The sequence below is a fragment of the Callorhinus ursinus genome, unplaced genomic scaffold, assembly GCF_003265705.2.
Source record: "Callorhinus ursinus isolate GAN/ISIS: 27379988/994484 unplaced genomic scaffold, GSC_fseal_2.0 scaffold38, whole genome shotgun sequence".
NCBI lineage: Eukaryota > Metazoa > Chordata > Mammalia > Carnivora > Otariidae > Callorhinus > Callorhinus ursinus.
Genome location: NW_027397100.1, coordinates 2,292,261 through 2,305,364, shown reverse-complemented (window position 1 = coordinate 2,305,364; position 13,104 = coordinate 2,292,261). Strand labels below are relative to the sequence as shown.

At 43.0% G+C, this 13,104-nt stretch overlaps 2 protein-coding genes across 4 annotated transcripts in view; one reads left to right on the top strand and one right to left on the bottom strand.

Moving 5' to 3' along the window:
- The window catches only part of LOC112827069 (antileukoproteinase-like), a 381,146-nt gene that overhangs the window by 250,484 nt on the left and 117,558 nt on the right, over nucleotides 1-13,104 (bottom strand). The window lies entirely within an intron of this gene.
- Nucleotides 1-13,104, top strand: part of STK4 (serine/threonine kinase 4) — a 92,402-nt gene that overhangs the window by 65,623 nt on the left and 13,675 nt on the right. The window contains exon 11 of one of the 3 annotated variants that reach the window (XM_025875572.2): nucleotides 7,670-8,058. The exons of 1 other annotated variant lie outside the window; for it this stretch is intronic. In XM_025875572.2, coding sequence (XP_025731357.1) covers nucleotides 7,670-7,753 — 84 coding nt within the window. In that variant the 3' untranslated portion in view covers nucleotides 7,754-8,058. Of the gene's footprint in view, nucleotides 1-7,379; nucleotides 7,552-7,669; nucleotides 8,059-13,104 lie in introns of those variants that run through there. One more of the 3 variants, XM_025875571.2, reaches the window with a different exon arrangement.

Sequence of the window (13,104 nt, the reverse complement as noted above, 5' to 3'; positions counted from 1 at the left end):
GTCGTCTCTTCAATATTAGCTTTTCTGTAAATGTACTTTTCTTACCTTAGTGGTAGATACAGAACATTTGTAGTCATCTTCCTGTTGGCTGCTCATCATCTTGTCTTTCTCTTCCTCGCACCCTCTTTATGTAAACACAAGATCTACCTTCTTGGCAAATGTTTAGGTGTACTGTTCAGAGTTGTTAACTACAGGCACGACGCAGTGAGCAGATCTCTAGGATAGTCGTCTTCCCTACCTGAAGCTTTGTGCCCTTTGACTAATACCTTCTCTTTTGTCTTGTCATACTTCAAATTTTATTGGCAGGGACACTTTTTCTCTTAAGGTTGTAGAACTTGAGGAGAAAATGATGGAAGTAGCAGTTATTCACGGCGTATGGTGTGGTCAGTCCCTGTAAATATTTTCCCCCTTTGCATCTTACAGAATCCTCACGCAGTTGATTTTATTCCCGTGCACTTGACAGTGAGGCTCAGAGACTCTAGGTCAATAAGTGATGGTGTTAGGTTTTTTAAATCCAGATTTTCTGATGACAAGACCGTTGTTTTTCTCAGCATGACACAGCTTACGTGAGAAGTGATGTATATGCACTGGTGGCGAGCGTTTGTCTAATTCAGAGGCTCCATATTTTCTTTCTCTGATGTGCCCAGCACTAGCCGGGGCCCGCAGGTGCTCTCAGTGTGTTCTTTGATTACGTTGTTTGAAACCATGGCGGGTTATTTGAAGAGCTTTCCAAATCTTTTCATATTTTTTTCAATAGCCATTCATCTGTGTGTATAGGAGCCTGTTAATTAGCTTATAAATTAGATTGATGTGCAATTTAAATGTTTTGCCGTTTCTTCGGTAAGGTGTTGGTAGAAAACATCGATAGGAGCTGCAGTGCTGGGAACCCCCTAGATCAGAGTTGGGTAAAGCATGAAAGGCTTTTAGCAAAGTGCCCGGCGGTCCTACTCTTATTATTTATATGGTGGTTCCTTTCAGAGCAACAACTTAGATGTCGTTAAAGGGAGCCATGCATTGGGAATCAGATGTCAGACGGTAAATAGCTTTGTGTCCTTAAGTGAGCCACCTGATCTTTCTGGGGCTCTTGTTTCTTCATCTGCTAAATAAAGGTGAGATTAAAAGTCTTCAAGGGCCCTCAAACTCTCTGTCTTTGTGTGTTAATCTTTAAAATGGAGATAGTGCATACCTGTCATGGGGGTTATTTGAGCCTGAAAGAGAAAGCCTATGTAAAGCATATAGAAGATGCTCAGCATACGCAGGGGGTTTTCCTTTTGAAATGCGGGGTGGTGCTTCGGATGCCATGGAGACCAAAATGAGCATGGGAGGCAGTATAACATACTGACCAAGAGCCAAGTAGCCCTGGATTCAGTGCTGGTTTCACTGTTCATGAGATATGTAACCCTAGGCAAGTCTCTTAACCTAGAAGGAAGATACTAATCATATTTATGTCAGGGTTATTGAGAAGATTAAATTAGAAAATGCTTTTTAAGTGCTTAGCGGAGTACCTGACACATAGCAGGCATTCAGTAAATCTTACTTACACGTGTAATATTTAGGTGGGAGAGATGAACCACCAGGGGAAGAGTTAAAGGTAATGATGTGGGCTGCCCAAAGCAGAGAGCTGGGGGCCAGGCCTCCAACCTACTTCATGGTTTTGTTGAGGGCCCCGCTGCAGTGGCTCCCACTTCCTGGTTAAATGTTGTCTGCTTTGAAGTGTTTATTTCATACCTAAGATGAGCCTAATTCTGTTGTGACTTTCCTAGTCGCAGGATTTAAATATCAAACGCACTGGTTCAAACAGACCTTTTGTGTATTCTCTGATCAGATTGCTTCCCTTCTGTGCCTGGCTGGAAGCTGTAAGACCTGGAAAGTTCCCACATTGATGTTCTTTTTTAAAATAGTTTTAATCCTGTTGGTGCCACTGTAAACATAAAATAGCTCGAGAGTGTGTGTGTGTGTGTCTGAGAGAGAAAGTGAGAGGCTCAGAGAAAAAGAGAGACAGACCGGCAGAGAGACACAGAGAGCCGAACCTGGGCACTCACACCAGCAGGTGCTCCTGTTTGAATGCTGGTTTGCATTGCCCGTGATAAGCAGCAGAAGGTGGCCAGCTGCTGGAGGAGGGGCAAACTCAGATCCCCTTTACAGATCCACCAGTCCCTTCCATTTGCTCTTTATTTAGGAAAATCCTATTAAATATGAAATACTATTCTAGGATTTTGTAGCCTTCAGGCATGGATGAATCTTTTTAAAAATCTTATTTATATTCCTTTTTTAAACTAAACTTTTTAAATTTTGAGATAATTGTAGGTTCACATACAGTTATAAGAAATAATATGTACAGGTCCTTTGTACTCTTCACCCAGTTTCCGCACTGGTAAGTCTTACAAAATTATAGTGCACTACCACAGCCAGGATGTTGACATTAATATATCAAGATAAAGAACCCTTCCATCACCACAAGGAGCACTCCCGTTGGCTTTGATATGCACACCGTCCACACTACATTTCCTAACTCTTGGCAACTGCTAATCTCTTCTCCATTTGATATCTCTTTTGGAGTTTAAAGAATATTCAGGGAGTGATGTTTCAAATGAAGTCAGGAATCTGCTGTCTTCCCCCCACCCACCCCGCACGGGGCTCTTGTCCCCAGACATGGCAGGACCAAGCTCAAAGTGAAGGACCTCACACACCTCACACACTGAAGAGATGTGCCATTCCAGATCCTCGTGGATGTTTTCCACTTGTGAAGTGCGGCTGTCATGATAAACTCCAACCGTTCTAGGATTCATTTAAACCGGTTCCTGGCCTGAGTCCAGATCTTGTGATAAAATACCATATGCCATCCGTCACCTGATCCGTGGCGGTTCTTCTCTGTGCCAGCTTGGCTGACGAAGGCAGCCGCTGCCCAGAGGTTTACTGCCGAAGGAACGTTTGACAGTGGTCCTCTGAACTCAGCACTCTGTGGGAGCGTTTTCAGAAACAGTGCTTGAGTTCCTGGTGAGAGGTCCCTAGGTGGGGATTTATGTACCTTATATAAGAAGGAACGTGCTATGCGTGTTCGCTCGCCCCCTCTCCCCCCCTCTCACTTTTGTTCCTGTAGAAAATGAAGACCTCACAGAAGGCCTAGTCTTTCCTCCCTGACTGCTGCCCCCCCCTCCCGCCCTCCCCTTTCTTCCCCGTCCTTCCCCTTCCCTTCTCTGCACTCTGGGCCCAGGCCTGTTGGACAAGGCTGGATGCCTCATAGCCCCGAGGAAAGCTCGGTGTGCGAGCAGATGCCTTCTCAGGTTTCTGTCGGGCAGTGATGTGTCCCAGTGACCTCTCGGAGCTGCTCCCATGCCACAGGCCTCCTTCCCAGGAAGGGGAGCCTCCCCGGCTGCTCTCAGAGTCGTCGCAGGCAGCAGCACTTAGCCCTGGCCGGCTGGGGGGCCTGGGCAAGGGAGAGCCAGTTTGGCCGGGCGGGAGCACTCCAGTTCACCACAGAGCATACCACTTCCTGTTTGCTGTTTCATAACTGGCCTGTTGAGCTTATTTTTATTTCCTGTGCCATCCCCTGAAAACATTTGCTTTTGTGACCTCTGATTTAACTAATCCCCAAATCATTTAGGTGGCCTCCAGCTTTTTAATATTAAACATTGCTTTAATAAACACCTTTGCATGATATGCATGGCCTTAGAATTAATTCCTGCAAGCAGAATACTTGGGCCAAACCGTTTATAAATTTGAAATTATGATACATATTGTCAGATTTCCCTGTTGTGTTTGGTGTCTGAAGTGCCAGTTTGTGTTATTTATGTAATTATTAATGGAATTCCTGTTTTCCATATTAGTTTCAAAGTAAGGTTACAGGCCTTTTAACATGTAAAGATACTTTCCCAGTTTTTTTTCCTTCCTCCAAATTTTTATTTAAATTCCAGTTAGTTAACATACAGTGAAATATTAGTTTCAGGTCTAGAATTTAGGGATTCATCACTTCCGTACATTATCTGGTGCTCATCACAAGTGCACTCCTTAACCCCGGTCACCTATTTCCCCCATCCCCCACCCCCACCTCCCCTCCAGTTACCCTCGGTTTGTTCTCTGTAGTTAAGAATCTGTTTCTTGGTTTGCCTCTCTTGCCCTCCCCCCATGTTCATTTGTTTTGTTTCTTAAATCCCACATAGGAGTGAAACATACGGTATTTGTCTTTCTCTGACTGACTTATTTTGCTTAGCACAGTACAGTCTAGCTCCATCCACGTGGCTGCAAATGGCAACATTTCAGGTTTTTGATGGCTGAGTAATAGTCCATTGTGTATGTGTGTGTATATACATGTACGTGCGTGTGTGTGTGTGATACACATACACATACCACCTCTTCATTCATCAGTCAGTGGACACTTGGCCTCTTTCTATAACTTGGCTCTTGTTGACAATGCGGCTATAAACATTACGGTGCGTGTAAAATATCTGGATTTTCCGAGTTTTTAAAAACTTTATGGTATCAAAGTGTTCAGATACTTAAAATTTGTTTAAATACCAAATATGTTAATATACCATATATGTTAATCAAAATATTTTGATTTAGCAGGTTTTCCTTTGTGGCTTCTGGAATTTAATGCCATGTTTAGAAGTTTCTCACATCCCGAGATTATAAAAATGGTAACCCTTACTTTGTTTTAGAATATATACTTTTTTTCTTTTTCCCTATTTATTGTTTGCAGTCTGTGTTGATATAAAGGGTAAGGTAGCAATCCACCTTCATATTTTTCTAGTCAGGTAGCCAGTTTTCCAAACAACCAGCAATTTTTTTGTTGTTGTTGTTGTTGTTTTTGTTCTGGTGTACTGTTCCATGATTCATTGTTTGTTCATAACACCCAGTGCTCCACGCAGAACGTGCCCTCCTCAATACCCATCACCAGGCTAACCCATCCCCCACCCTCCTCCCCTCCAGAAACCTCAGTTTGTTTTTCAGAGTCCATCATGTCTCCTGGTTCGTCTCCCCCTCTGACTTACTCCCCTTCATTCTTCCTCTCCTGCTATCTTCTTCTTTTTCTTTTTTCTTAACATATGTTGCGTTATGTGTTTCAGAAGTACAGATCTGTGATTCAACAGACTTACACAATTCACAGCGCTCACCGTTGCACATACCCTCCCCAATGTCTATCACCCAGCCATCCCATCCCTCCCACCCCCGACCACTCCAGCAACCCTCAGTTTGTTCCTGAGATTAAGAATTCCTCATATCAGTGACAACCAGCAATTTTTAATATACATGGTGAATTTGGAATTACCAAATCTTAATGGCTTCTATCTAAAAGTGTCTGTTTTTATAGATAGGAATTTTCCATTTAAAACTCAGTTTCAGTATTTTTCTGCTGTTAAAACCTCTAGAAAGGAGCTGTGAACAGAACACCATATTGGTTTTGGCATTCACTTTAATGCATCTGAAATAGGCTGAATCTACAGAATTTGATCCAGAGTACTTCTATGTCTTGATGCTTTTTTGCCAAGCAAAATTGATTATTTCTAACCACAAGGCCTTCGGTGTTGGACTGAGAAAAGAGTCAGGGGTCCTCCTGAGCTGATTGCAGCTTATTTCATTTGGCATCAAGTACAATGCTTATTTTTCTCATAAGTTTCTTTCTATTCTCTAGCCTCCCAATGGTCAATGCCCCTCGTTGCTGAGGAGTTTTTTGGAGGGAAGGGCAAATTCAGATCCTGTTTGTTCAAGTCCTACTAATTGTATCTTTTAAATGCTTTTTTTTCCTTGGCAGTTTGATGACTAGGTATCAGAAGTCTTTGACAGATAGTCCTAGCTTTCTCTTGTACTGTGGAGTTTAGCTGTGGGTTAGATTTGTTGTGCTGGTATATTTTCCCCTACAGTGATGGATCACTCTATCACATAGATTTTCTTTATAGCTTTCATTAGAGGTGCTTTCAGTAGTTTAGAAATTTACTTGAGTATCTTAGTAGCTGGGCAGATTCCTCTTTTGTAGTCATATTCTCCTAAATTATTACAATTTCTTTTTTTTTTTAAGATTTCATCTATTTATTCATGAGAGACAGAGAGAGAGAGAAGCAGAGGGAGAAGCAGGCTCCCCGTTGAGCAGGGAGCCCGATGCGGGACTCGATCCCAGGACCCTGGGATCATGACCTGAGCCAAAGGCAGATGCTTAACCATCTGAGCCACCCAGGCGCCCTATTATAATTTCTTTTAAAGAAGGTTTTATCATCAATGCTTGTTTTTAGGTTCAGATTGCAGGCAGGGAGGCAGATTCTGCAATTGTGGTTGACAGGCAGTATACATAGTGGTTGAAACCACCAGAGTCATCATTCAGGCTTCATAACCCATCTTTGCACCTGTTATGTGACCCGGCTAACTCAATTTCTGTAACTGGCAAAAGTGGACAAAATCACACCTCTCTCTGTTGTGGGACTGTTGTGAATCTCATGTGAGATAATGTGTACAAAGCACTTAGGACAGTACCAGGCCCATAGGAAGCACTTAATAAATTTATTTTTCATCATCTGTTTTAGTGTTGCTTTGCCCTCCTGAGATGTTGCATTGCTCTTTTTTTCCCCGGCGTAGTGTAAAAAGAATACATGCCTATTACAGAAAGTTTAGAAATTGAAGAAAAGCTTAGGGAAGAAAATTTCTCCTGTGGTTCCACAGCCCCCAGCGAGAATCAGTTTACATTTTAACCTCGCTGCTTCCGGGTTTTTATACTTGTATATTGTTTTTCATAGCTGAGCACATACTGTATGTGTAATATGGTATCTTGATTTTTTTTTCTCTTAACATATCTTAAGCTTTTTCTCCTATCATTAAAAACTTTTATAAGGGGCGCCTGGGTGGCTCAGTCATTAAGCGTCTGCCTTCGGCTCAGGTCATGATCCCAGGGTCCTGGGATCGAGCCCCGCACCGGGCTCTCTGCTCCGCGGGGGAGTCTGCTTCTCCCTCTCCCACTCTCCCTGCTTGTGTTCCCTTATAAATAAATAAATAAAATCTTAAAAAAAAACTTTTATAAAATTATCACTTTTGATGATTACATAATAGTCCCTCACATTGTATTATTTTGTTGACTTAATCGTCCTCCTTTTATTTGGCATTTGGTATTTGGAACTTTGAACTGTTTTGGTTGGAATTAGGTTGCTTTTAGGTCATTCTGCCTTACGAAGGCTGGGTTTCATGCTGTCAGTGACAGGTTTAGGAGTTGAGGCTTCGTGTTTGCTTTTGTTTTGTCTGTTGGGGGTGTGAATTCAGGCAGCATTTGCAACATGAGACCTGGTGCCCTCAGACTCTTGCCTGTCTGTTCTGGAGTATCTCTGTACTTGTTTGCTTTTTAATCTTTTTTTTTTTTTTTTTTTTGGTGAATTTCTTTTCATAATCCTGTGCTGGAGGCAAGATGAATGGAGATTATGATTAGTATTGTGGCCTCCATCTCTCCAGTATCGTGTGGATGTCCCGGAGCTAGCCAGGATAAACACTAGTTGCATGTTAATGGATCTTTACTGGGTAATCATACTGAGCAGTTTCTGGTAAGAAGACTATCCTAAATCGTTCTGGACAAAGGTATACTATTTTTGTTTCAAATTTCTCATTTTCCCCATAAAGCTGGGTTTAAAGTCTCTTAAGGCTGAATTCATTTGTACTTGGGAATATAATGAGATCTTGTACTTTTTACTTTCAGAAAACCAGCCAAGAACAGCAGTCTGAAAAAGAAGTATGCATCCAGCATTGCCAGGGAAACCTGCTGTTTAGATATGCTTTTTGAGAAAGCACATGGCCAATGAATGTCGTCTTTGTCTCGTCACGGCAGTTTGGTTCTGCTGGTGACTCGCGCCAGCTGATTTGAGCTTAGTTTTAAACTCAGTTTTATTGAAATGGCACTGAACGCAAGACCTAAATGCTGGTGCTTTGTGACCCCAGGAGGCTGCTTCAACGGTATCAGCCGGTGTGAGCTTGACACTATTTTTCGTTTCCTTTGTTTGGCTCGGAGGCTGCTTGATCTGTGGCCGCTTGACAGCTTGCTTCTTTAAAGCTTGTCCTTCCTGGCCATTTATTCTCTACTGTTAAAATATAGGATGGTTATTATCTCAACCACATGGTGAGCCAGAGTGCAGACCGCGGATTTTGTGAGTTTTGGTAGTGGAATTGAGATGGAGGTGGCATAGGGTCGAAGATCAGAAATAGATCCTAAGATTCGCACATAGTCTCTTGGCGCCCTCAGCCCTCAGCCCTGAACTCGCTTCCCTGTGGCTTCACTCGAAGCACAGGTGACGAGTGGTCTGCGTCTCGGAGCTGTCGTCTCTCAGTAAGCCATTCCAACACGGCCTCAGTCCGAGAATGATGGGCTGTCTGAGGCCAGAGGGTCCTGCCAGGGCACGTGTGTCAGCTCCTGCTGTCTCTCCAGCAAGAGGCACCATCCAGCATTTTCTTGACCAGGTCTGGTCATTTTGAGAGGAGGCGGGACTCCACAGTCGGGAAGTAGTCCAGACCACTGCGCTAAAGCTCTGCCTGAAAATACTCTGTCTTTTTATTTTGCCCAAGATTTGTCCCCCGGGAACTTCTACCCATGTGTTTATTCAGATTGTTTCTCACAGAGACTTTTTTGCAATTAGCTGGGATTACCTGGCTATTCCATCTTACAGGTAGAGAAAGCAAGAAAGTCTCTTGCTTTTAACTTAGTATTATGGTGACTTGAGTAAACCTTGCCAGTCTTACGCTAACTCATTGTCACCAAGGCAAGCAAGGAACTCTTAGGTGTTCTCTGTATTCAGTGTTGCTTTGATGGTAGCTTCGTGCTTTATTCTCGCTCTGATCCAGACTATGAGGGGAAAAGCACCTGACCAGTAGTAGATATTGAGTGATACTCCATTAAGAGTACAGACTAGGGGGCGCCTGGGTGGCTCAGTCGTTAAGCGTCTGCCTTCAGCTCAGGTCATGATCTCTGGATCCTGGGATCAAGCCCCGCGTCAGGCTCCCTGCTCCTAGGGAAGCCTGCTTCTCCCTCTCCCACTCCCCCTGCTTGTGTTCCCTCTCTCTCTGTCAGATAAATAAATACAATCTTTAAAAAAAAAAAAAAGTACAGACTAGTGTCCAACAGAACCATATTCAGTTTTGGTCCCTGCCCTTTGCTGACTATGTAATTTAAGATTATGGAATTCTGCAAACCTTAAATTTCCCGTCTTTGGAACGGATTAATAATTAGAGCCGTAGATTTAATTAAGATCAAATGAGATTATCATATGGGAAGAGTGCTTAATGTAGTGACCAGCTAATGATGTTTAGTAAATATGTTTTCAAACACTGGCTTAGATTACTGTCACGGTTATTGTTGCTGTCGTCATTACGCAGTGAGGTCCCAAGTGCCGCACTGTCCGCCAGGCGGCGCCAGCGGGCCTCTGCCGGCCCCTCTGTCCAACCTTCCCTTCAGCTTGCTTGGCTCAATGGAAGAGCAGTGTTAGCGTTCTGAGGAAGGGAGGTAGGCATCCAAACAGTATCTCTGTCCCCTGGAGGGCTCCCCATCTTTCCTAGGAGAAGCTCTGGGAATGGACATGTTTGTCCCGCGCGTAGGGAAGCACCTTTGCGTAGTAATGGCAGCGTTGCATCTGTTCGCAAAGATTGTTCCATCTTCTGCGGCCCTGACGTTCCGGTGCGCGCGGCGAGCAGTTCTGCTCCTCCCCCTTTGTCCCTGTGGTCCGCCTTCCTCAGTCCGTGGTCTTTATGGTTTTACTCCAGATAACTCTGGTCATTTTTCCCCCTAGAAATCTTGATTTCATCTAAGTTTTAAAGTTCTTTGGCATAAAGTTTTGGATGTTAAAATTTGCAGTATCTGTAATTCCAAATTGCTTTCCATTCCCAATATTTGTTTCTTCTTGTTTTTTAAAAAGCAGACTCATCAGAGTTTTTCTTTTCTTTTCTTTTCTTTTTTAAGTCATTTGAAAGAACCACCTTTTGGTTTTATTGATTCTTGCCATTGGGCATTGGCTTTAGAATTCATGAATTTATGTTCTTACCTTTATCTGCTTTCTGTGGGTTTATTCTGGGTGTTTTTCCTTCTTAGTTGAACAACTAAGTTTGCCAATTGTCAGTCATCTCTCTCTTCTAATATCTGCATATAAGGCTATAAAATTCCCTTTAGGTATTACTCTAAATACCTTCCACAGTTTTTGATATGTAGTTTTTCTGTTTTGTAAATTCAGGTTTATTGAGGTTTCATTTATATACCATAAAATTTGCTCCTTTTTTTTTTTTAAAGATTTATTTATTTATTTATTTGAGAGAGAGAGAATGAGAGAGAGCACGAGAGGGAAGAGGGTCAGAGGGAGAAGCAGACTCCCTGCTGAGCAGGGAGCCCGATGCGGGACTTGATCCCGGGACTCCAGGATCATGACCTGAGCCGAAGGCAGTCGCTTAACCAACTGAGCCACCGAGGCGCCCACATTTGCTCCTTTTTAAGTGTACAGTTTGATGAGTTTTGACAGATGAATGCAGTTGTGTCAACACCACTGTAATGAAGATCTGGAATGTTCCCATCACCTTGAAAAGTTCCCTCATGCCCCAGTTTTCGTCCCAGTAGTCTCCTTTCCTACGATGCCATGTGAACGGAGTCATACAGGATATCACCTTCTGTGTTTGGCCCTTCCATTTAGCATGCTGTTGTGAGGTCCATTCATGTTGCTGCTGTCTATGGACTGGTTCCTTTTGACTGCAGCGGAGTTGTCATTGTGTAGAGATACCACAATGTGTCTGTCTATTCACCAGTATAGTTTTCAGTGGGAGCGAGTCAGAGGATTTTAATTCTGCACTTGGGCTGTAAATACACTAGACTATTCTGGATTTGAGGCTGTCTGGGCATTTTTTACATTTAAATTTTTATCTGGGGTTTGGCAATTTAGAGGTTTTTCCATTAGTGGGCAAGCATATGCTCATGTGTACTCACTTCTGCCCTTCCTCCCAGTCGGGAGACAGAAACCACAAAGTAAGTTAAACAAGGGCAGTTTAATACAGGGAATTATTGCCTACGATAAAAGAGTAACTGTAAGATCTAGGGAAACTCTGTGTGGTTCCCTGGGGCTGAGGGAGCACAGCCCAAGGGAGGACAAACTACCAGAGATTCCAGCCTCAGGGGAGAAAGTAGAGATTAGCCCATGGCATAGCAGAGGGGTTTGGCTGGTTTGGCTAGACCAGAGCTGGGTTCTGGGCCAGCCATAGACTACCCTCTGCGGTACAGGTGTGGAGGAGCTGATCAGCAGCCAGTAACACGGGTGAGCAAAGGAGGTCTGGCTGCTGGTGGAGGGCAGGAGGCCTTCAGAGCCAAGTTGGGATTCTGGTGTCCGTGTCAACACGGCTGCCAAAAGGTTATGGCCAAGCCAAGGCTTCAAGGTCTCAGGCAAACCAGGTTCTGGGCTGTCACTGGGCCACACTTCACTAGCTGTCCTCACATCCATACTACCAGCCCCTGTGCCGGAGACTCAGGAGAGCCTCTTCCTCCCTGCACTGTCCCTTCAGCCTCTCTGCTGAGAAAACTTAATGTCACACATACTTCAAAGGAGAAGTGCTTAAAGTACCATTGTTCACCTCAGAGCATTTATCATAGAGAAGGTGCATTCAGAGCTGAGAAGTAATAAATCGGTAACATATACTCTTTCCATTCTTTTTTTAAGAGAAATACCATCAAATCAAATGCAGTACTACCCACATGCTCGTGCTATTCATAGACACTTCACGAGGGGACAAGGATTTATGAAAATTAGAACTTACAAAGAATAAGTTTATAGACATACATAAATCTCATATTCATCATGGTATGTTACCACACACATCATGGTATTATCACTGTTCTCCCCCCTCCCGGTCATTATAGATGGAAAGTTTTATGTCAGACCTCAGGTTGGAGGCAGTTTCTTTCTTCATGATGCTTGCCCATTACAGAAAACATTTAGGATACAAATTTTTTTTTTAAAGATTTTATTTATCTATTTGAGAGAGAGAGACAGCGAGAGAGGGAACACAAGCAGGGGGAGTGGGAGAGGGAGAAGCAGGCTTCCTGTGGAGCAGGGAGCCCGATGCGGGGCTCGATCCCAGGACCCCGGGATCATGACCTGAGCCGAAGGCAGCCGCTTAACGACTGAGCCACCCAGGCGCCCCTAGGATACAAATTTTAAAGAAAGTTTCATACCAGAAATCTAAGTGTTGTTTTTTTGTTTTTTTAAAAGCTAAGTGTTTTTAACTCCAAGCTTAGATGAGCTAATACTAGGAATATGCTGAGAATCCTTTCGGAACCAAGAAACTAAGACACGTGGTCTTTACAAATAAATTTTTCTGGTTTGTGAATTTTTACACATGTGAAAAATATTGTCATGGCATAAATTAAAGCACATTTGATTGTCCATACCCAATTAAACACTTGTTGAAAAGAATAAAGGGCCATCTCAAAATACCAAGAACATATACATATTAATGCTCGTATAGACTAAGGAATAAAGCCATCTCTTGTAGACAGTCTTAAAACAGAAAAATAAAAGAAAAAATAACACAAATTCCTATTTAGCAGTTATGTGGTTTTGGCAGAATTGGAAGTCTTAGGCGCATACACACACACCTCCACTGCTCTGACCTTATGGTTCTGACACTGCGGTGGGCTCAGGTCCCCAAGACTCGGTGGTCATTACAGAAGGGTTGTGGCATGCTTTGCAGGTAGAACTAGTCTGCTTTTGTTGCAGAATTCTTTTTTTTTTTTTCCAAAGGATATTGAGAGAATATTTCTTTTTGGGTATTTAGGTTGTAAATCTCAGACATTTCATTACATGAGAGTACCCAGCAGTAGGGTTTGCAGAGGTTTTATATACTTTCCAGAAATTAAGTGCTCTTCACTTACAAGTTTTCCCACATCAGAAAGCCCAAATTGTAAAAATTCCGGCCTGCCAAGTAGCTTACTCAGAGAGCTTTGATGTATTCTCGACCAGTTTTCTGTAAACATTTTGTTCTTTCGGTGTGTTTAAATTGGACCGTCTTTACTCCGGGATAGCTTTTAAGACTGCCTTTGTTAAATGAAGTGAGATCAATTTGTATTTTAGCTTTCATTTTGCTTGGGATTCTTTGGGCTTCTTTCATTGGGCG